At 43.7% G+C, this 24,684-nt stretch overlaps 2 protein-coding genes and 1 long non-coding RNA gene across 3 annotated transcripts; 1 reads left to right on the forward strand and 2 right to left on the reverse strand.

Moving 5' to 3' along the window:
- Positions 1-7,254: 7,254 nt before the first annotated feature.
- LOC119334287 (putative F-box protein At2g16220) lies at positions 7,255-8,790 on the forward strand. Its single transcript, XM_037606880.1, has 2 exons — positions 7,255-7,319; positions 7,425-8,790. The coding sequence occupies exon 2, from the start codon at positions 7,452-7,454 to the stop codon at positions 8,625-8,627; it is 1,176 nt and encodes a 391-aa protein (XP_037462777.1). The 5' UTR covers positions 7,255-7,319; positions 7,425-7,451; the 3' UTR covers positions 8,628-8,790.
- A 7,859-nt stretch (positions 8,791-16,649) lies between these two features.
- LOC119334289 lies at positions 16,650-18,410 on the reverse strand. Its single transcript, XM_037606883.1, has 6 exons — positions 18,301-18,410; positions 18,021-18,161; positions 17,351-17,584; positions 17,126-17,165; positions 16,956-17,053; positions 16,650-16,864 (listed from the first exon to the last, which is right to left on the reverse strand). The coding sequence occupies exons 1-6, from the start codon at positions 18,370-18,372 to the stop codon at positions 16,847-16,849; spliced, it is 603 nt and encodes a 200-aa protein (XP_037462780.1). The 5' UTR covers positions 18,373-18,410; the 3' UTR covers positions 16,650-16,846.
- A 3,812-nt stretch (positions 18,411-22,222) lies between these two features.
- Positions 22,223-24,156, reverse strand: LOC119328480. The gene is made up of 5 exons (XR_005158977.1): positions 23,926-24,156; positions 23,709-23,829; positions 23,259-23,378; positions 22,986-23,129; positions 22,223-22,704 (listed from the first exon to the last, which is right to left on the reverse strand). It is a non-coding gene; the product is annotated as an uncharacterized LOC119328480 (long non-coding RNA).
- Between the last annotated feature and the right edge of the window lie 528 nt (positions 24,157-24,684).

Genomic DNA, 24,684 nt, shown 5'->3' on the forward strand with positions numbered 1-24,684 from the left:
CAAGCTTGAGCGTTACTGCCTCCAGATATGTCCATTCTACCCTGTCGTACGCTTTCATCATGTCTAGCTTCAGGGCACAGTGGCGATGTTTCAGGGCTTTATTTCTTTTCATAAAGTGCAAGCACTCATAAGCAACAATGATGTTATGTCACGATGGGCCTAAGATTCTCTTGTGCACATCACTCTTTCATAGATCTAGTTGGAGCGTAATAGTTGGTTTTTTCTTTTAGAAGATTGATATGATGTCATCGGTGGTTATTGCCTGGTTGAAGAATAAATTTGTTATGTGACAACTTGCGAGGAGCAGTGGGTATATTAATAGGATTACACGAGTTTATGTTCGTGCGTGTGTGTGTGTGTGTGAGTGTGTGTGCGCGCGCGCACGCGCGTGTGTGTGTGGGCGCTCGCGCGTGTGCGATCACCTATCTCTGCTCACAACTCTGTAATTTCCTCTTGGTACTTCCTCTCCTTTCAATACAAAAGGCACTAAAGTATCGTGCTTGTTCTTGAAAGGGAATATCTTTAGTCGTGTGCATAATAGAAGCATCTACGCTACCAAGATAGTTAAATATATTAAGATTGGAACAACATATGCAAACATTACAGAACATTTAAATAGCATAAATTCTGCTGATGGAAATGATTTATTTTGATTTATAAGAAATCTGGTTTAACCTAATGTCCAAAATAAAAATTAATAAATAAATAATACATTTCATAGCAAATTGTAATTCCACTATAATAGTTTTGAATTTATTGTGATATATATTTGAGTTACTCTTACTAAACTTTAATATTAATATCATCAATGAAATTATGTCAATATTATTACATAAAATATAAGTTACATGCTATTTAATTACATAATAATTAAAAAAATACTGATATTGAAATATGCAGAGTTAAAAATGTTTGGTATAAATGTATAAGAAATGAATTTTGAGATGTGTATGTATGAAAAGAATTATTCACACAAATAATGGGTTTGCAAGAACCTATCTTAGTGGACAGAGTTTATTATAGGCTCAACATAGAATATTTAGTCAAAAATATCAGTGAACTTATGGAACTTCATTAGCATGTGATCAACTTACCGCCTGATTTTTCAATGTTGAGCAATCCCATATAACCAGTTACTTGTACTCAACTTACCTTATTATATTTTATTATTCCATTTTACTATCTCTGATTAGTATTTACAATTTTACATCTTCATTTTTACAGTTACATAATTACATTAAATTGTAGATATGCAGCAATTATATAGGGGTGAAACTGGTTAGTGAATACATTTTTCACATGAACATTTTGTCAGCACCTGCTTTATTTATTCCATACACTCTAATATCTCAGAGGCTTTATACAATATTGACAAATTATGTCAAATGTGCATGTTTTTAATGTGGTCTTTATTTATTCCATAGATAGAACTACAACATTCTCTTGGCTAGAGAGTGTGTGGTGCATTTAGAAAGTAAACAATACATTATATCATGAAGATAATTAACCATGTTTCCCTGAAAAGAAACATTCTACTTTGTTAGAGCTCTCCAACTTGTATTCCAGTGTCCAGAACTAGACCCATTGTGCTTGCACTACTCGGATTAGCGGTGGGTCCTGTCTAGTGCCAGACACTGATAATCTAAGAAATTGGGTGAAAATCAATGCCTGCCACTGCTATTGTCTTACCAGTGGCGCACGCCAGTTTACAGACGCCGCTGGTAAAACATGCCCAGATTTATCGTGGGACAAACATTACCAGTGACGGGCACAAAAATATGCCCACCACTGGTACTTGAGTAACCAATGGTGGGCGGCAGTACGTACCAACCACTGTTATTTTTGGTCTAGCAGCAAATCTGTCCAAAAATACCAGTGGTGTGCACTATTTCCTGCCCGCCAGTAGAAACATAGCGTTCAAACGAGCTCTGAAATTGATGAAAATTGGCATGATGTCCTCATAGAACCCTGTAGTGCATGGTAAAAATTTGAGTGCATTACAGCAAAAACTCTATGCACTTCGTGTACAAACTGAACACACTCCAGCGAAGTGTAAGGGTTTCGAATGGAGACCGCCACCTACCACACTTAAGTCCATTTTTATATATCAGTTTTCGTGATTAACACAGATCACTGGAAGCCTCATGGTCAAATTTAAGCACTTTTTGTGTTGGTTTGCTATTTTCGAAGCACTAAGTAATTTAGAGGTCGCTAAAAAGGTCAGAATGCAAATTCGTTCAACATACCGTGCAAAGCAGCTTTGAAATGGATGAAAATTGGCATGGTGTATTCATAGGACCACAATAGGGAGTGGTAAAATTTGAGAGCACTACAGAAAAACTTGATGCACTTAATGTACATACCGAACACTCTCCGGTGAAGTGTAAGGGTTTCAAATGGAAACCGCCACCTGCGACATTGAAGTCAACGTTTATACATCAATTGAACTTCAAACATTTTCCATGATTAACGTAGAACAGTGGAGGCCACATGGTCAAATTTGAGCACCTTTTTAGATGGTTCTCTATTTTCGAACCATTAATTGCTTTATCGGCCACTAAAAAGGTCAAAACGCAATTTCGTTTAACATACCATTCAAATGAGTTCCTAAATTGATGAAAATTGGCATGGTGTCTACATAGGACCCCTATAGCACGTGGTAAAAAATTTGAGAGCACTATGGAAAAGTTTATGCACTTCGTGTACAAACCAAACACTCTCTGGCAAAGTGTAAGGGTTCTGAACAGAAACGACCAGCTGTCACACTTAAGTCAAGTTTTATAGGTCAATTCAACTGCAAACTTTATCCATGATTAACACCAGTCAAGTCTCTGGATTTTCGTTGCTTTCTTCGACTAAAGATGACAATAACCTACATGTCACTTTACCATGTTGTAGCACATAGCTTACGACCAAGATATCCTACATTGCACATGAGTGCATTCAGGATTTCTGAAAGCGATGAATGCTTAATAGTGAAAGATTGGAGCAAAATTGTTAACGATCGCAGAGAAGTACTAAGGGGCAGCAAAGAGAAGCGCAACCCACGATTAGGAGACAGATTCATCTGCATGCTCCAGTATGATGAATCAGGAGAGCTATACATGTTCTATGCTATTTTACCTGAGAGGGAGCAGTAGGAGTGATTTAGCTAGTTCATGCTCTTAGTACTTGTCCTCTCATGTTCGTATTCTCGTCCTGAACTTAATTAATCTCAAATAGTGATTTGCTTGTGAACGCTTATAATATCATGACCATATTGAACTCAATGATATCTTTGCTTCTGTTACAAGTGAATGTTTCTACTTTAAGCTGATGTTGGTGGTAATTAGATAGCGGTAATGACTATGATGATAAATAATGGTAATGACGACTACGATGATTTTTAGCTAGCTAGTATATATATATATATATATATATATATATATATATATATATATATATATATATATATATATATATATATATATATATATATATATATATATATATATACTGTTGTTGGTGATGATATGATGCAAGAGTTTATTTCTATATTAATATGTGATGATGATGATGAGTTATTATATATATATCATTTATGAAAGAAACCGCAAATTAGTTTGAACTAGATGGATCCTAGCTAATTAAGTGATCAAGTATATATATATGCCATATCCATATCCATATCAAGTATAACAACTCATTATAACGTAAAACAATCCTAAATTAAATTGATAACACAAATTTAAAGGAAAAATAAAAAATAAAACCAAAGCCCACAAACATTTTGTACCGGTTGGTGTTACCAACCGGTACTAATGATCTACCGCACCCGTGGCCTGGCTCGTGCCACGTGGTTGCCCTTTAGCACCGGTTCATGCTGAACCGGTACTAAAGGGGGGGGCCTTTAGTGCCCACATTTTAGTGCCGGTTACCGAACCGGCACTAAAGGGCCTTACGAACTGGTGCTATTGCCCGGCTCTGCACTAGTGCCTTCTTCCAGATAGTCTCTAACATGTCCCACAGCTATAGCACTCCGCCTCCTTCTGTATCCGTCATCCACACTTTGCCATGTGCACTGAACACCCCATGTGCACTGAACACCACAGAATATACGGCCATGTACTCTCTCAGCTTTTAACAATTTCAGACTCTCCGCCACTTTCTCAGATTCACCATGGTCAACTCTTGTTCATCAACCGGCACCGATAGACTCAGTCACCAAATTGAATTTGGTACTCGTCAACACTGCTTCAGCACCCCTACACACTTTGCCTAACAACATATCTGACCCCCAGTGCCTTGGGCTTGTCGCTGTGTCCCGTGCTTACCGCACGCCTCGCCGCTATCATCGCGTCGAGCCTCTGCTGTCCTGGTCTGTAGAAGTGCATGCTCTAGCCAATGCAACCAAAAGACTGATCTGATGGAAGAGACTAGGTAGCACATTATAGGTCAACACTCCCTCTCACGTGTGGCTCCCTCAGGCCTAAACGTGGACCGAAAGTGGGCTGCAATTTAATTGCGCCAGCCGGGTCTTGAACTCAAGACCTCTTGGCTCCGATACCATGTAGAAGTGCATGCTCTAGCCAATGCAACCAAAAGACCGATCTGATGGAAGAGACTAGGCAGCACATTATAGGTCAACATGGTCGAGTCTCCCGGGTAGCTAGCCCACACTGCCTCAACCCCCACTGCAGAGAACCACCAATCATCACCGACCGATGCTGAGTATCACGTCTCCATTAGACCACTGGTACCCAGTCTGATCCACGTGTCTCTCGCTATCCCGCTGAAATAGGCTTCGACTCTCTGTCGACTTACGCCGTAGCCCCTCAATCAACATGGAGTGAAGTCTTCCAGACTCTAGCTTTACCTTCAACATGACTCTATGGTAGATGAGCAATCCACCCCCGCGCCCCATTGACTTCAAGCTATCATGTGCGCACTGTCTTGAATCAACCCCGCGCCATAGTCTTGTCGAAGCCACACAAGCACTCGGGCCTGCGCCACGTGTTTCCACGTCAGAGAAGTCGGGCACCATCAGCATCACGCTCCTATGTCGTCATCGCCGATCCGACAACCGTCTTCTGTACCAACCGACTCACATCGATCTGTCAGACTGACAAGTCCGACCCAGCCGAACATATCCGACTGCAACCATGCTTCACCCTGCGCCGTGTCCGCCCACACATCTCTGTGCATTGCCTTGACGCCCTATATTTGCATGATCCTGTCATGGTGCGCTCCAGACTCCTCCAAGCCTTATACGCACGTCGTCATCCTCGACTCCCGTTTGATTGCTGTACCGAACAACAATGCTGCTGCCATGACATCATCTCCTTAGCATACAAGAAAAGAGCCTAAAAAACAGTCCCTGTAGTCTCCGTGCACGTGTAGGAACCACTCAACAATTAACTAGCTCAGCTCCACACCCGTAACACAACTTGTTTGACTAGTTTTCTAGTTCTATTCTTCTCCACACTTGAGATCAACATGGTACCAATTACCAAACGAATCCTGTACCAATACACTGCAACACCTCTCCAGGGAATCGATATTTTTCCTTAACAAATCTCTCGTGCCTTTGCACTTCCAGCATCAGCCACGCCCACGCATGCATATTCCACGCACAGTAGCTCACCTAGCCTGCGCCTCGATCGCTAGCGCTCCAGGCTCCAGCTGCGTTCCACCCTGACATGGGCCTTTGCCCGCGCGCCTCGGTTGCGGCCAGCGCCCAGCTGCTATGCCAACGTGCACGTCGCGCTGGAGACCAGCTCCTGGAACCTGGCACACCACGGCCTTGGGCCTGCCTAGCACCGCTGGGCCTTGCGCCTCAGATCGGGCCGCCTGCCCTAGTCATCTGCACGCTGCTGCTCTCTCGATACGATCTCGCCGAGAACTCGGCTGCTGTACGTTCCGTCGTTGCCACGATCAATCCATCGCTCACGAAGACGCCGTTCCCATGTACACGCCGCCTGAGCCACCAGTCCGATCGAAATCCTACTACTTCCACGCTGACGCATCTACGTGCTTCTCCGATTGCCTTGCTGCCAATCCATGCAGATTGGTTGATCATGTCGCCGATCCGATCAAACCAGTTGCTATCCACCGTGGCCGCAACTTTCAATCTCAGCCACACGCTGATCAACTTCCGATCTCTGCGGCAGATCCTCTAGATCAACTTCCACGGCCTCTTCGAACCTTACTCATGATACCACTTGTTAGAATAAATCCGAGGCGCTCCATCAATCTACCGAGGACCAAGCAATCACGCAAGCACGATACCGAGATTTGTTAACGAGGTTGACCGCTATGGCTACATCCCCGGGGCATGACTACGGACAGTCCTCCCCATGACACCGCTACAATACCGCACCACGGCCGCCCGGGCGCCGGCACACGCCGCCGGCTCCCCCGCGTGCCTGTGCTATTATGTTCGACCCAGCACAGAGAAATAGAGGTCACTTCTCTCTATATATGTTCATGACGATCTTGTGTAATGGTTCCTTCAATGCTATATGTAGTAGCTAGCGTCGAGTTGAATGAAAACATTAAATAAAAATAAAATACTAAATGTAAAAGAATTGAAGGGTAAACATTATAAAAATAAAACGGGGAAACACAATACGAAAACCCATAAACTCTCCAAAACCCCTAAACCCCTCCTTTCAAAAAAAAACCCAGTGCCTGGCAGCTGGTGATGCGTGGCTGCCTTTTAGTCCCGGTCGGTGTTACCTACCAGGACTAAAGGTCCTCCTGCCTGGGCGCCCCACTGCAGCCACGTGGAGCTCCTTTAGTCTCGGTTCGTAACCCAAACGTGGAGCTCCCGATTGCAGAACCGGCACTAAATAGTGTTTGAAAATGAGACTGATGCCCTGTTTTCTACTAGTGTTACCCGGAAAAAAGGATCGTACTCCCTCCGTTTTGAATTACTCGTCAAAGAAATGAATGTATCTAAATGTATTTTAGTTGTAGATACATCCATTTTTATGACAAGTAATTCCGAACGGAGGGAGTACATGAGTTGATTCATTTTTTTAGTGGGACAATTAAAAAAAATCAATTCTTTGCTTTTTTGTTTTTAGATTAGAAAAAGGATCACCCCGCAAAAAAAAATTAGAAAAAGGATCGATTCTTTTATACTATAGGATCGTACCACAACCCTTAAAAAAAGATCGTACCACGATTTTTTTTTCTTGTTTTTTTTAGCGATCGATCCGGTATTTTTCCTCCTATAGACATCGATCGTGAATATATACGATCGGCAGAAAACGCCATCCTGTTCCAGGCCTCCGAGAAGCCAACCGCCGTCGTCGACGCCCTAAACCTAAACCAAGGTACCTTTTCCGACTCACCACGGCCGGCAGCGATCACCGGTCGCCGACCATCCGGTCGATTTTCCTCTGCCAGATTGATCATCTCCTCTCTCTCTCCATTTGCAGATCGACCCGACGACGTAGACCCTGACCATGGAGGAGGCAGAGAAGGGGGAGATCTTCGAGAGGAACACCATGTCGACATTGGACAGGCATCCGGATCCGTGGCCGACGGCTGGCCTGCTCACCGACGACCTCATCCTGGAGATCCTCTCCCGCCTCCCCGCCAGATCCCTCCACCGCTTCAAGTGCGTTTCCGTGTCCTGGCGCGACCTCATCGTCGACCCTGCCAACCGCAACAAGCTGCCACAGACCGTTAACAGCAGCGGGTGCGGCCACCACTTCGCCAGCATATCCGGCCACGGCGCAGCCCCGTTCGATCCTTCGCTGCAGCCTAACAAATACATGGACATGGTCCAGGTGGACGCCTGCAACGGTCTCCTCCTCTACTGCGGCTGCAACGAGAAGTTGTCCCCTTTCAATTGGGCAGAGGATGATTTCCGTTTTGTCGTGTGCAATCCCCTCACTGGGAGGTGGGTGGAGCTGCCTCCTACGCTGCAGGCGCCAGAAAATAACAGATATAGTTGTACCGCAGGCCTGGCTTTTGATCCGGCGGACTCATCCCATTTCAATGTTCTTCACTTCGAGCAGGCCCTTCACGAAGCTTACGTTACAGGAGTGAACATCTACTCGTCGCGGGCAAGAGCCTGGACTCGCAGGGATAGTGGGATGGTTGAGAAAGTGGCGCCGTTCTTCCGTGGTAAATGTGTCTTTGTTGGCTGTATGATGTATGTGATTGGCAGCCTGATGGACATGAAAAATGAGTACGTGCTCATGGGGGTGGACATGGAGGGGAAAGTGTGGAAGACTATCCGTGTGCCGTATGGACAAAGATTTGCTACGATTGGAGTGTCACAGGGGTGCTTACACTATGCTGCAGCTTCTGTCGTTGATAACAATAATAGGACGGTTTCCCAGATAGCGCTCTGGTGCCTCAAGGATCGTGACAGCAAAGAATTAGTCCTGAAGCATACTGCCAACATCAATAAACTTATGAGCATGACTGGAAAGAAGTACATGGTGGATGCGATTCATCCAGAGTGCGACACAATTTTTTTGATTTCATATGGAGGTGACACCTTAGCGGCGTATGATATGCGACATCAGAAAGTTGGTTGTATCCTTAATCTTGAGAAAAGCAATACATACCGATTTCTACCCTATGTTCCTTTGTTCTCAGAGTCGTTAGCAGATGCAGATGAGCAGTAGCGTCACCTTCAAACAACCCTTGTGCTTCCTCCAGGAATTGATTCTTCTGTTGGTTGAAGTATTTGCCTGTGTACTTTGGAATCTACTTGAATCACGCGGCTCAAGTTCCTGGTGATTAATTACAGTCGTGCTTGCTTGATTTCTAGTTTAGAGCACATGCATGGTAAACCTACATATTGTCATTTCCAAAGAACATTGTTACTCTTGCTCTTGTTTACTGTTATTCTGGACATGGCTTAGTTCCATGGGGTTAAATTATATTCTAATCAGCCTTCTTGTCCATAACAATCAGTTATTATGATTACCCTAAATCTTAGTGCAGATCGATTATCAACCTGATATTTTCCTAAAAGGTTCAATCAGGCTGGTTACCGATGTGATGTCACATTCAGTATTTCGGTAAAGCACTGCCTTTGAGCAAGTTCCTTCTATGCATGTTTTCTGTAGCTAATGAATTCAATTGAGCTTTGGATCTGTTAATCACAGAGAAATTGCATCAATGTCAATACTTTTAAATGCAGCTTCATGGACATGCACTATATTTGTCTGTCAACACAGCTGATTGACCACCAAAAATTGGTGTCTGCTGTGTTGATTGATTTGGCTGCGGTGCTACTTGCTACCCTGTTTGAGTCGGCTCACCAAAATCGTTTGTGATGTGATGATTCCTGATTCTTGAATGAATTTGCTTTAGTGCTCTGATACGAGAGTAGACAATATGAACTGAAAACAGTCGAGATGAATTTAAGACTGCCATTTATTTCCAAGAAAATCTCTGAGCTGCTTGAGAACTAATGATGTATTTACCTGGAACTTGGCATGTACTAAGTCAGATGCATGTAACAGTTTTGAATTCATAAATAGCTGGCCATTCATTTGTCCGTCTAATCACTTGCCACAAAGAGCAGAGGACAGAGTCCCAGCTATCTATATCTATACCTACATCATAATAATAATAATAATAATAATAATAATAATAATAATAATAATAATATCTAGTGAAGCATATAAATGACTCGGTACAATCTCCTCATGTCTCTTGTACAAGATTAATTAAGCTGTCTCGGCTAGCTGTACGTGACTAAGCTAGTTGCATGCAGACGTGATTCATCAAAGAGTAAGCACGCACAAGCTTCTAAACCAACAATTACTTAGTTCAGTGAGCTGGCCAAGTTTCTACCCATATACGCGGGCAAAACAATAACTTATTATGCCTTAATTGTCTCGATCAAAAAAACTTGATGCACGCAGCTCACCAGACCAGGAATTTTTTCAGAGATCTTTACATTTTGCAGCTTTAGGTCGTGCTTCTGAGGCAGCTCTGCTGAACCAAATAGCGAAGGCAGAATGCAATAGATATCACGTCAATTCTTGATTTCTCAGGGCCTATGTAGAGAGTAAGAAAGATGGGTGAAGAATAGGTTCATTTCGCGGTCGGTCGGTCAGAAGAACTTCACAAAGGAGAAAGCTAACATTCTATGGGCTGCTGCAAGGGCCGGCCACCGTTGCTCTTCTTGTCCACACTCATCTTAATTTAAGGCTCGGGGGCAGCGGTCCGCTCAGCTTTGCACATAGCTCGACCACTGGTTGGGACCCACGCGAAAACACTTAGAAACCCATCGGTCCGGCGGGCGTGTCTTCTCCGATTCTCGATGGCATCGTGTGGCGTCGCTCCGGCGCGCTGCCTGAGGGCCCTAGTCTGACTATTTAAGCCGGACACTGGCACCCAAACCATACCCTGCCCCATTTCCTTCCACTCCCATCCACAGCCGCCACATTCCAATCAACTCATCATCCGCCGCTAGCCATGCCCCGACGTCGAATCAAACGGCAGCTGGAGCTGCTTGAGTAGATCCGGGCTAGGCGCAAAGCCCTAATTCGTAGTCAGCCTATACCTCCATACTCGCTGCAGCCAGAGGAGTAGGAGGAGCTGGAGGAGGAGGAGCAACAGGAGGAGCAGGATGGGGCCATGGTGGATGCAGGGCCGGAGGATGAGGAGGATACAACCAAGAGGCAGATATGGTGCCTCCAGTTGCGGGCTTCGTCATGACTAAGGCGCTAGCTGAGTTAGACGTGGCCCAAGCAGTAGAGGCGGCAGAGGAGCATGCCATCCTCGACTCCATCCAGTCGGATGCGGAGGTGGAGGAAGACTGCCACGTCCTCCATTAGCGGGGCGCGGAGCTCACTGAGATAGAGTCTGACGAGGAGCCCGAGGTGAGGCCGGCGTCCATCCGCCCAAAGGCAGGGCCATCCGGCACTGCCAGCGCAGAGGTCATTGACATCTCCGACGATGAGTAGTGTAGCCTAGCTTATAGGTTATCTATGTAGTATGTAGATTTTATTTTTCATGCTTTGCATAGATATGAGGTATCAAATATAAGGTAGTTAGATGAGCGAAGGAAAAATGAGGGATACCCGGTCACTGCCCGCGGACACACCCGGACACATCCACATGCATTTGAGGAGCCGAATTATATTTATCAGGTTGTAGATGCTCTAAGCTATCTAATCCTTTAACTTGTGTACAGGTTTCAACTTGTGCTTAATAGAAACTATATTCTATCCAATCGCGAACTAACCTGTGGTTGGATAGTTAGGACGACAATGGTATCCCCAGCCCACCAGGGTTTATGTCCTGGTGGTCATATTTTTCTGAATTTATTCAGAATTTTTGGCGATGCGCGTTCAATGGGAGAAGACATTCCCGTCGACTACAAGGCGCCTATGGTGATTTCGTAAATCTCAAGATAATATGGCGACTCGGTCTCTCGGAGGTGCTCATATTGATAGGGTGTGCATGTGTGCATTCATATGGGTGAGTATATACGCATATATATGAACACGTGCGTCTCTACTATGTTATTCTATCCCATCCTATAGAAAAGAATTAGAATATTGTTAGTGATACCAAATAGGTGGGTGGCATGCTTTCTTTTTAATCAAGATCTATTGATTCATAGATAGCATACCTTTCATATGCTCCTATTCTTTCCTTCAGGTCAGTAAATGAAACACCGAATTAATAATTTCTCCTGTCACAAACAACCTTTACGCTCCTGATATTGTAGAAAACATGAAAAGAGCAGCTGCAGACGGTAGCAAGAATATTGTAGAACACCGCACACATCAAATCCTTCAGCGATGAATACCAACGTTAACATGATAATGTCTAACTATTTTTTGTAAGCTTTATTAATATTCGATTGGCTCTACCCAAAAACTACAATTTTACAGGTGAAAAAAGATTGAGATGGTAGAGGTAGAGAAACAGAGGCAATGACGTTTGTTATCATGACACAAAAGTCTATATGATACAAGTGAGTTATCTGACAATTTTTCACTTCATATCTATCTGCACATTGTATTTGCTACCAAACAATTTGCCTCGACGAATCACAGATTCAAAAAACTAATGCAATTCATCAATTCATTGTATATCATATACAGAACAATTAAAAATAATCATACTTGTGCATACATTTTGGGTTCAACACGGGGAAAATTTTAGACAAAATAGTTAGATGTAAATTCATTTAATCCAATTTGCAAACTGCAACACCGCATGTCAAATGAGCAGACTCGGCACCATAAAAATGCATAAATCGACAAAAAAAATCTCAGCGAGAACGATTTAACGGCGTACTTGAACATCATAACTATTTGGATGAGTCAGTTACTTAAACTCTAGTTACACTCATATATAACCTCCACGATTCGAGAGACGTCTTTGTCCAAGTTGGAGAGTTTGTCAATCGTGGGTTATGTGCACTTGTTCTTGTTATTTGTCTCTTAATACCAATTTTATTCGGTTCTTAATTTATGGAAACTATTTTTTGACTTTCTTTAATATAGAAACTATAGTGATAGCTATAAACCAAAAGCCAACTTTTTCTTTATAGTATGAACAAACATGTATTTGGGTCGGTAACTATCCATACAACCATACATCTTATACGAGCGAAATAAATATTTGTTAACCATTTATACTAAACATTTTTAGTTCTTTGTATACGATTGTCATTAAATTTAAAACTAGTTTTTGATTAATACAATATGATTATCATATAATGTTAACATTTTAATTGTATTTTAATGACATAATGCATATTCACATTGTTCAGTCTCAAAGTATAACTGAAACATCTCTCAACAGAAATATATATCTATGACGCGAGACCTATATTTTGTTATAGAAAGTTTGTTAATTTTCAAGTTTAGTTAGGCCATTATTTTAAAGAGAATTACCTCTCAATCTAAATTGAGTATAAACAAAAATACCTCCATCTGAAAATAACTTGCCACTTAAATATATTATAATTTGCTTATATGCTTTTTTTGTCTCTTTTACTATCTATAAATATGAATGCCTGATTATTTGAAATATCTACATTGTATGAGATTCCAACAAGTGGGTTGGCTTCATATCCCCTCTTCTCAGAAGTTGCCAGTGGCATTGATATAGCTGTAAGCATATAAAACCAGGCCATGTGGACCATCTTCAGATAATCATGTGGCTCGACGCAGGGGCAACTCACTATGATCTCTCCTGTGCCATATGAGCATATTCTATATGCATTATAAAACTATGACAACTCAGTACTTCTAGCTCTTCACAAATGAAGCTAAGCGGTATTTGAGAAAGTAGAAAAAATAACGTTTCACTTCCCGGAACTAGACTAGCTCGAGAGGGAGGGATGAGGATGATCACATTATAGGTTTGGGGCTATGAAAGTTTGAGCAGATTTATTTGAAACAAAATGAATAGTAACCATTATATATAAAGTGCTAGTGATTAAGAGAGCGGACTAGCAGAAACTACGACTCACCATTTTCGGCAGTTAATAGGTCTCTGTACTCATACTACAGTTTATGCCCATGCTATATATCCAGATTTGGATGTTTTAAGGCTTGATGTGACTAGCTTGGTCTTAGCAACGAACTCGCAATCTTTCTTGCGGGACTTCCAAACATCAACTTTGCAACAATTTATGTGGTGGTTTTGCTTTGTATAGCATCTCATTAGAGATTAGACCATGTCATCTCGACAATACATGCATTCTGAGATTAGTTACGATTTGAGGTTCAACTTGGCAAATTAAAACTATTTGATCATATCATAAGTAGTACTAAAACTACTTGGAATTCATAGGGGAGCATGGTGTTGGATATGGATATGTGGCTTGTGGGGACGACAATAGAGGTTGGAGGGCGACATGGGAGGAGAACAAGACTGGGGGACATTTGTAGTATGGGCAAAAACATAGCAAAATATAAATAGTGTTGGATATGAAAACCAAATATAGAACGGACATTGAGGAGAAGAGAATTTATCAGAACCCATAAAATACCCTTAAACTATGCACAGGAGAACCCAAGCCTGCTTAGGTTTGGGTTGATAATGGTGCCATTTCTTTCTGGCTTCCTTCTCTTCCGTTGTCGAATTCTCAAAACACTCATCCCGTAATGAGTGCACATACGCACACCATACCCCTATGAGCATATCTAAAAGGTTGAGCCGATGGGTATTGCGTTGACGAAGTCACCACAGGCATCTCCCACTGAGAAAATATTCTGCCTTTGTGAGAAGCAAAGTGCCAAACCTGGAGTTTGATCCCTGGTGCGCTAGGGGTACAATTGCCCCCCTAACCATCCAATCACAGGTTGGCTCTCGTATGTAGATAATTTCTGGTGTATGTTCTTTGTGTATGTGATGTCACCAAGCTTCCAGGAGTTTGAGGATGGCTTGCTTAGTTCTGATTGTCTAGTGGTTCCTAGTTGAGGGTTAACTTGCCGAGAGGAGGCCATGGAGACAGAAAACGATGACGGCGGGCATTGGCAACCACGACCACCTAACTCCAGGGGGGCAAAGACAACAGAAAATCTCGCCTACGCACCGTCGCCATAGAGATATCAGTGCTGGCCAAACAACACAATCAGGTGTGGTTCACAGTTTCCCACAACCACCATTTGACATATAACTTGATTGTTTCTACACTTGTTGAGACAATAGATGGTATCAGCTTCTTCGACAGATAATGTCTTTGGTACGGAAACGACAAATCAAATCTTGTTTCTTATGGTAAGTAATAAATATCAAACTGTGTTGTATTACGATGTTTATCCAAAGCCAAAGTCGGCATTCATTTCTTTTGTCTTAGGAAATGTTGAGAAAGAGCATACCTTAGTTCCAATGATGAATCTTGAGATTATTTTTCAAAAAAAAGATGGTGTGGCAAAATATTTACTCGAGGACCATGAGAAGGCAACTTCACAAACACGTTTTCCATGATGCATCCTTGATTGCATTCACATCATAACCCTGAATGTTATCTCTCGCATAATAGAATCCTGCATATTGCTCCTCATACAAAAGTCTGTTGCATGACATGCTGGCACCTGTGAACTTGCTTTGTTCAGACAAAGTTTCGCATGAGTTAATCAGTGACAAATTTGTGACTAATGTCAATCTGTTGAAAATATTGGTCCATCCAATTTCTCTCAACTGGTTAGATCTTCTTGCTGTTAATTGTAGTCACAGACACTATAATTCAAGTATACTTTTACATGGTCGTAATTTGTTCGTCCTGAGGTTACCCTGTGTTTCATTTCATCAGGCTAAGCTAACTTATCGCATTGCAGTCTTGTAGATGGGATAAACTAATGCATATGGTTCTTGGGCACTTTGTGTTTTCCCTTTGCATCCATGTTTTTTCAGAGCGTATCAACTTTTAATGTCCATTTCGATCTGATAGTACAACACTTGGTTTTGAGCTATGGACTTTGCCAATTTGATAAATGTTCGACCAAGATAGGCGATCCTGCGCACAAGTTTCATGCCATCCTCTCTACTTGTTGCTGCTGATTGTTTTTCTAAACTATGGAAGATGCCTATGAAATCAGAGGATCCTGGAACTGACAAGCAAGTCAAGCATGTCCTGGGACTGACATGCTTGAATGCCTGGCGGAAAAGGTGTTGCGGCAGATAGTATGTGACTTAGTTGATTCGAGGGTCAAGTGTGGACCGAGTGTTGATTTGTATTGAATGGCTCCTCGCGGAAAAAAAATCTAGCACGAAGTAGCATATCGTTTGCGCAACATCATCAAACAAAACCAAAGAATTCCAGCCTGCCATTTAGTCATCAGTACACTACAGCGGGAAACAAAATGAGGACTCCGGGAGTAATATAAGTGGCACCAGCAGGTTCTGGTTGAATTGCAGTAGAGGGAAGAGCAACCACCGGGCACCACGTTGAAATGAACAATGCCATATTCCGTTATTTGACAGCTTGAAGGAAAATATGAAGTGTTCCCTATCCAACTTCCATGTATTATTGCGTAAAAAAAATTGGTGGAAGCAGAGTAAACATCATCGATTTTAGTTATAACATTTCAACCAACAGTATACACCTCCAGAGAATGCAAAATGATGTATGCCAAATGAACAAACATAAAAGATGGATGCATGGGCCCACTCTATTCATCTTTTACAGGAATATATTGAAAAATACAACACCAGAAGAATACTATGTGAAATATATTACTCCCTCTGTTCACTTTTATAAGTCCTCGAAGACATTTCAGACAGCATGCAAAGCAGCCTATTTTCAGTTGTCTGAAATGACTTATAAAAATGAAATGAGGGAGTAATAAATTATGAAGGATAATGGTGAATTGTACGAGTAGATCCCTCTCAACATCTAGTGTTTTCAATTGTACTCCCTCCATAATATAAGAGCGTTTAGATCACTAAAGTAGTGATCTAAATGCTCTTATATTTCTTTACGGGGGGAGTAACAGACAATAGCATGTATTTTTCGAAAGGATAATATAACAAAGCCACACCAATTCTAACATAGCTGCAGCATTTCACGGCAATACCAACAGATGTTAGTGCAAGTAATTTTCCACTGCTTACGAATAGGTTTGATTGTAGTACTAGTCTGAAAACCTTCATTCCATAAATAATTGACAAGCACATAGAAACGATGTACGAAATAGAAGTATATAGACAGATAAGGACTTTTAAGTAAAAGAGAAGGGTCCATTTCTCAGTAAATAGAAGTAATAAACATCAATCCCATTATTCTGAAACCTAATTTTAAGACTAATCCACATATGAAGCAAGCAAAGAGTAATCCCACAAGTCAAAGTAGCACCAATAGAAACTGGAGTAGTTAGTCCTGACATGTAACAGTAATTTCTGAAGCGGATTGAAACTCTCATAATATCTCGGAAAGCTGCATTGCAAAAAAAAAATCAGTTTAGGCCACAAGAGCTCACTGTATTACTAGCAAAACAGATTTCAAGTGTTAAGAAGAGTTTATTTACATGTATTGGCATCTCTGCAATGAAAAATCCACTGGTTTCTTCCAGAGACTTTAGAAGAGCCACCTCACCACCAACCACCATATTAATCACGATTCCATCTGCACAATCATAGTACATCAACTACATCAGCACTTCCAAAAGGCGGACTAATTGATATTTTTTTAAGTTACCTGTTGCCAAGCATGCTGATACATGTCTTAAGTAAGCCTCCTGAAAAATTCAGACACAAACATCAGGTAAGACAAAATGATCTACAGATTAGAACCAATGGTGCACAACGAAACAGCATGAAAGCATGATAGCACTGAAAGGTAAAATTTACCATAAACAGCTAAGGGTATTTGGGCCACAGAAGTCCTGAAGGTAAAGTATCATGAAAAATCAGGACTGCTCACCTTCTTTGTAGGCAATTCATAGTTTATCAGCACACGAGACATAAGGGGAGCCTCTCCCATCGCCGCCGAAGGCAAGCAAGCATCTGTTACAACTGTAATATTTTGCTTCAAGACCACACTTTCAGGCTTGGGACTTTCATCAATAGAAGTATCTTCAATTTGATTTCGCTGTATTGCTGCCCGACGGGATTTCTCAAGAACAGATGCACGCTCAGCTTCATCTTGATCGCTGTACTGTGTACACAAATCCACAGATTGATATTATTAACTACTCCCTCCGTCTACAATATAAGATCGTTTTTCAAGGTACCATAGCTTTGAAAACGATCTTATATTGTGGGACGGAGGGAGTAGCAAAAGTACTTTACAGCAAGGATCATGAACAATCAAGAGAACCTGAAACAATGTTCATATTACTATAGCAGGGGTAACGGAAAAGCAAGAAAGCCTGGGCTCGTTGGATAAATATAAAAATATCTGCAATTGCACAATCATAATTCCTAGACGAAGGTGTCAATATTATCAATGTTTTCCCTTGAAGAATTAAGCGATTAATACTGCAAATTGTGTATATCATACACTTAGCTATCCCACAATAGTCAATGATGCAACCGCAAAGTATATCAGAGAACTGAACATGGAAGTTGGCACCCAACCAACTTGAGCATACCAGCGGTGATAAGGACACGAAGGGGAGGTTGGCAACAGCAGCACAGACAGCATCTAGCTCATCCCGGGATGAAACACATATGGCAATGGGCACCGGGCCAAGGCGGTCAGAGACAACACCTAGGAGCTCCAGTAGTGTCCTCTGCACACCAAAAACAACCACAGGTTCACAAGAATAAAAATCTTGTTCAATGCGCACAATCTGTGGATGCTTAACTGGACACAGGTATCAGCTGGGAGGAACCCAAAAATGCATGGTAACAGGGATGTTGGACACGCACCATCTTGAACTGGAGGCGGTCAACGGCGAGGTAGAAATGGCGCCCGGAGTTGGGGATGTTAAGAGGGTTCATAAGCAGGACGAGATGCACATGTGGCAGGAAGATCCCACCGGCGCGTCGTTGTCGCCTGGATGACGTCCCCGCCGATTCCATGGTGGTCGTCGTGTCTAAGAGCACTGGCGCCGATGTCCTCAGCTGGCAAAGGGCTCATGCGCGTAGTGCTCGATCGAAGTGAAGCAATGAAGACGGTGCTCGGACGACCGTGCGTCTTGGCGCCATGCACTGAGTTTGATCAGGGCGAAGCACGAGGCCACAAGTGCTACATCACCCCTCTGGACGCAGAACCGCTTCCTACGCGCCTTTTCTCCAGCCGTCAGGTATGAGATTGCCTACGATTGCGAAACTGAATTTGCCGGTCCTTCATCGTTTCTAAACTCCTAGGGCGCACCAGATTTGGGTCGGCGCGAACGGGGACTGGCTGGCCTATCTGCAAGAAAACGGGGGCATCCAGTTGCACAACGTGTACACAGGAGATACAGTACAGGCGCCACCTCTTGAAGCCATAGGCCTTGTCAACGCGGGGGCACATGCCATACAGAATTTCAACTAAGATCTCACAATGGCTACATTGAAGAAGATAGCCATTGCGCATCCACCCGCCAGATGGGACGGCTTCAATGGCTACTTTCTCATTGCCGTCTTTGACAACATGATTGCCATCACCGGCTCCGAGGCTAGCTCCAACGCAAAATCCTGGTATATGCTAGCCCCACCACATCTTCCTCCTCGTCGCAAGCAAGATGCGTCAACCATGCCAGGCGGATCTCCGCGGTTAAGGACGATGGAACTTGTTTCATGTGGGATCCTCGTGCAAGCGGTAAGCAAATCCCTCCGTACTCTTCTTCAATGTTTACCGTCGCTAAGGCGGTCCTTGTTTGAACACGCAGGTTCCATGCAACCTCCGCTCGAAATTCAATCACCACATCTCAACCAGGACATACCCTACCCGAATTAATAGAACAGTTGGATCGTCGAGTGGCACCTCGTCCCCGATTGCAGAAGCTTAAGCAACATGCTTCTCGTGCAAACTGCTGTGCAAGTGTCTTGAGGAGCGCCTGTCGTCCCTTACCTGGGTCGGAAACTGTGTACGTACACGACGTCGAGCTGCGTGGTGTACAAGATGGATGGATGGGCTAGGGACCTCCGCCGGGCAGAATGGGAGCCGATCAGCGACGTAGGTGAGTACTCCATCTTCGTAGGGAATAGCTACTCCGCATGATACATATACGACTCGCCGTCCATGGAGAGTACAACTTGCCGTTCCTTAAGCATAGTTGCGTCTTTATCGCCGGGCGCATGGCGCACTTCATGGAGAGGACAACCGATCTCTGTCGCTTTTCCATGGACGGTTCTGCCATGCTGGGCTCTGAAATGCCAAGCTGCACTTTCGGATGTGATACTGCCGCTGTCTGGATCGTGCCGTCACTGTGCAACTTCGATGACTGGAACGAACCCATGGACAACGTGGATACGGGCGTGCTTTAATTCCATGTAGGCTACCCAATGTAATAAGGACTATGTGTGCTTGTACTAAATTAAAGAATTGTGTACCAATATATCAATATCTATTTGAGCTTATGGTTTATTTGATTAGTTTTAGGGGCCTTGGTATGTATCACACATTTTCATCCGACCATGCTAATGTAGTACTAGCAATTTAGCACATTTCCTAAAATAAGAAAATAAAGCCATCGGCGGCAGGAATGTCGGCGCTCGTCAACATTAAAGTTCATCCGGGACTTGCCGATCGTCTGCAACAGCCGCGCCGCCGACGGCTTTATTTTCTTAGTGTAGGAAATGTGCTAAATTGGAGTGCGGCGAATCTGCACCCGGGCTCATCTGCACCCGTGCTCACGAAAAAAATAAAAAAAAATACTAGAAAAATTCAAAAAATTCCAAAAAAAATTCGGGTGGTAGATAATTAGGGGCGTGAGGTTCGCTGCAAAATGCAACTCGTTTGGACATTTGAGCAAGTCTGTGCAAAAAAGACAAAATCAGGATCTGTGAAAAAGTTTACTGTTCACAAACTGTTTTGACCCGATTTGTCTTTTTTGCCGAGGCCTACTCAGATGTCCAAATGGGTTGAATTTTGGAGCGGACCTCACGCATCAACTTATCTACCACCCGAATTTTTTTGTTTTTTTTTTGAATTTTTCTAGTATTTTTTTTGAATTTTTTGCTTATCAGGTGCAGATGAGCCCGGGCTCCAGGATGAATTATCGGCTAAATTGCTAGTATAGTCGGATGAAAGTGTGTGATACATACAATGGCCCCTAAAACTAATCAAATAAACCATAAGTTCAAATACATATTGATATATTGGTACGCAATTATTTAATTTAGTAGAAGCACACATAATCCTTATTACACTGGGTAGCCTACAGCGAATTAAAGCACGTCCGCGTCCATGTTGTCCATGGGTTCATTCCGGTCATCGAAGTTGCACAGTGACGACACGATCCAAAGCGCGTTCGTATCGCATCCGAAAGTGCAGCTTGGCATTTCAGAGCCCAACATGGCAGAACCGTCCATGGAAAAGCGACAGAGATCGGTTGTCCTCTCCATGAAGTGCGCCATGCGCCGGGCGACAAAGACGCAACTATTCTTAAGGAACGGCAAGTTGTCCTCTCCATGGACGGCGGATCATATATGTATCATGCGGGGGTAGCTATTCCCTACGAAGATGGAGTACTCACCTACGTCGCTGATCGGCTCCCATTCTGCCCCGCAAAGGTCCCTAGCCCATCCATCCATCTTGTACACCACGCAGCTCGACGTCGTGTACGCACACAGTTTCCGACCCAGGTAAGGGACGATAAGCGCTCCTCCAGACACTTGTACAGCAGTTTGCACGAGAAGCATGTTGCTTAAGCTTCTGCAATCGGGGACGAGGTGCCACTCGACGATCCAACTGTTCCATTAATTCTGGTAGGGTATGTCCTGGTTGAGATGTGGTGATTGAATTTCGCGAGGAGGCTGCATGGAACCTGCGTGCTCGAACAAGGACCGCCTTAGCGACGGTAAATATTGAAGAAGAGTACGGAGGGATCGGATTTGCTTACCGCCTGCGCGAGGATCCCACATGGAACAAGTTCCATCGTCTGTAAACGCGAAGATCCACCCGGCATGGTTGACAGCATCTTGGTAGCAACGAGAAGAAAGATGTGGTAGGGCCAGCATATACCAGGATTTTGCGTTGGAGCTAGCCTCAGAGCCGGTGATGGCAATCATGTTGTCAAATACGGCAATGAGAAAATAGCAATTGAAGCCGTCCCACCTGGCGGGTGGATGGGCAATGGCTATCTTCTTCAATGTAGCCATTGTGAGATCGTAGTTGAAATTCCGTATGACATGTGTCCCCGCGTTGACAAGGCCTATGGCTTCAAAAGGTGGCGCCTGGACCGTATCTCCTGTGTATACGTTGTGCAATTGGATGCCTCCATTCTCTTGCAGATAGGCCAGCCAGTCCCCGTTCGGGCCGAACCAAATCTGGTGCGCACTAGGAGTTTAGAAACGACGAAGGACTGGCAAATTCAGTTTTTGCAGTCGTAGACAATCTCATACCTCACGGTTGGAGAAAAGGCGCGTAGAAAACGATTGTGCGTCCAGAGGGGTGATGTAGCGCTTGTGGCCTTGTGCTTCGACCTGATCAAACTCAGTGGATGGCTCCAAGACGCACGGCCGTCCGAGCACCGTCTTCATCGCTTCACTTTGATTGAGCACTATGCGCATGAGCCCTTTGCCAGTGCTCATACTAGGTGAGTGCCCGTGCTCTTAGACACGACGACCGCCATGGAATCGGCGGGAACGTCATCCAGGCGACAACGACGCGCCGGTGGAATCGTCCCCCACCCACAGAAATTTAGCATGCAAAGCTTGAGGTGCTGAGCTAGTACTGATTGATGCAATGAGCTCCATCGTGTACCCGTGCTGCAATTAGCTCATACTAGGTGAGTGCCCGTGCGTTGCAACGGGAAAAACCTCATGTATGCATGGGTGACATATTAAGATGATACTATTAAGAATCAACTCAACCAAAACTGCATCCAAATAGTTCTCCTTTTGTTACAGGATCATACAATCCGAATGCATTTATTTGTTTAAATAAAGATATGTAGATGGTATATAGTTTAGTCTTACAATCGGAACGCATTGAACTACCCACAAATATTCCTTCATATCTACTTTCTAACAGTCAAAAAACCTAATGCTTTCAAAAAATATATGTACTAATTAATCTAGAAAAAAAACATTCTTGAACCCCTACATGTTTGAGTCAAAAGATGAAACCTGTATAATTATCGAATTCAATGGCCATGGAATATAATTTATTTCACCACGTATCTGCATGAGAAGAATTAGTGGTTACTGGTTAAAGCATGAAATTGTACAAAATAGCTTAGCAAGGGAAAAACAACGATCCTAAATTTATGCAAGATAAAAATGGATGAGAACACAAATGGGAAAAGGCTCAAGCTTCTATGTGCGAAATGAGACAGAAAATCGTATTCTTATCCCAAAGTTAAATTAATAACCGTGGCATTTATTAAGAGATAAAGAATATAAAGTTAAAAGAGAAAAAAACATCATTACATAATACTTTGAAATGAGATGTTCAACATTACATTTGCAGCTTTCAGATTTTGCAGCATCAAATATACTGGACAATCAAATCATGTTGGCGGCTGGTATGTTTCCGGAGTGCTCTATACCATCATAACCTTCTTTAACAGAAGGGTCTTCTCCAAACTGTATAAAAAAGCCACCCCCTGTTTGTACAAGAACAATTTATCCCGCAGCTGTTTATAGTTATGGCTAAGTATTACAAAAAGTGTGTGCGGTATAACAATGAGGTACTTAACAAGTTTGTTTCGCGTGGCTGAATGATGTGTTGTTACCTATAGGGCCTCAGTCCTTTTCTCCCTGAAACAGGGTTGTGCCGCCACGGCGTACATGTCATTCACTCACTTGAACACCTCTTGTGCCATCCAGCAGCATATGGCGCAGACACCAAAGATCTGCACAGGCATACATGTCAGCTGGACAATGGAACCTGCTCATGTAACTTCTTAATTACGTATGCAGTATTTTTTCACTAATTACTAATTAAACACAATATCGACTTGGTTGTGCAAAGTAACTGATTTATTTCATTTAGGGTTAGGCTGATAAAATACATAAACCCACGTTCTTGAGTTTCAGGATTCTAATTAAGGGCAAACTTCAAATCACGGAATTGATTGACAACTACACACCGCTTGGTGACACTTAATTCTCAAGATCCCAATGCAGATCCTAGCCCACAGATTAAATACCTCTCCCTATAACAAAATCGAACTCCAACTCACCCGCTACCCACTCCAGTGGCCGTGGAGAGCACAAGCAATCCAGCAATGGAATCGGGCATAGCAACACCCAATCTGCTCTCGTGGTGCAGGATGCCGATCCTCCATCGCCAAGAAGCCAGTGCTGCAATAGCCTCTGGATCAAAACGTGGGCGGGATCGAGACAGGAGGGGGATTCGGAATTTAGGGGAGGGGAGGGGTGGGAATCACGGGCGCTTACCCATATCTTGGAGTTGGAGATGGGACGCCAGTACATACCACCGTAGCGGCGAGCTGCCGTCGTGGTGGTGCTTGGGCCGTCCTCACGCCACCAGCATCGACGTCGTATCCCGTCGGTCGCTGCCTCTCCTCCGGGGTGTGGGGGCGGTGGGATCGAGACAGATGGGAAGGAATGGATGGGGATCAAGGGAGATGGATTTGGCGAAGGGGAGTGGGCGGTGGGACGTGCGTACGTGGGTTGTTCTATTTTTTTTTCTTTCGTGCGGGGATGGGTGGGATCGTGGGAGGAGATCCTTTTTGCACGTACGAGCAGGGGTGGAGGGTTGGGTTATCGAACGAGGTGAATGCGGGGGGATCGAACAAGTTGGTCGAACCGAGGGGAGGTCGAACCACCATGATGTTCGATCCCCTTTAATAGTAGAGATATATTGGTACATTTTCAGGTACAGGCATATCCTCTGATTTTAATCTTTATCTTCTGGAAGGGAATGATTGATTACCAGAGGATGAGGTCGAAGAGGGTGGCCTGTTGATGAGGTCCCAGGCGGGGATGGGGCCGGAGGAGGTGTTGGCGTCGGCACTGGCGAGGGTCGCTGGTTGAGGCTGAAGCTTCAAGCCGTCGTAGTGGTCGGTGGTGGGTCGACAAGGAAATCGGGGCGGGGACGGAGGTGAGGTCGCCCGGCAGCGGGGTCTGGGGGATTGGTGGCAGCGACGGTCACGGGTGAGCGGACTGACGGCGGCAGGGAAGAGTGTCACAGCC

Source organism: Triticum dicoccoides, chromosome 7A (genome assembly GCF_002162155.2).
Source record: "Triticum dicoccoides isolate Atlit2015 ecotype Zavitan chromosome 7A, WEW_v2.0, whole genome shotgun sequence".
Taxonomy (NCBI): Eukaryota; Viridiplantae; Streptophyta; class Magnoliopsida; order Poales; family Poaceae; genus Triticum; species Triticum dicoccoides.

Coding starts and splice junctions, on each gene's coding strand:
- LOC119334287 (XM_037606880.1), top strand. CDS start 7,452: ATGGAGGAGGCAGAGAAGGGGGAGATCTTCGAGAGGAACACCATGTCG.
- LOC119334289 (XM_037606883.1), bottom strand. CDS start 18,372: ATGAACCCTCTTAACATCCCCAACTCCGGGCGCCATTTCTACCTCGCC. Junction 17,585..18,020: donor TCGTGTCCTTATCACCGCTG/GTATGCTCAAGT, acceptor TTGTGTACACAG/TACAGCGATCAAGATGAAGC. Junction 17,054..17,125: donor ATCAGCATGCTTGGCAACAG/GTAACTTAAAAA, acceptor ATGATTGTGCAG/ATGGAATCGTGATTAATATG.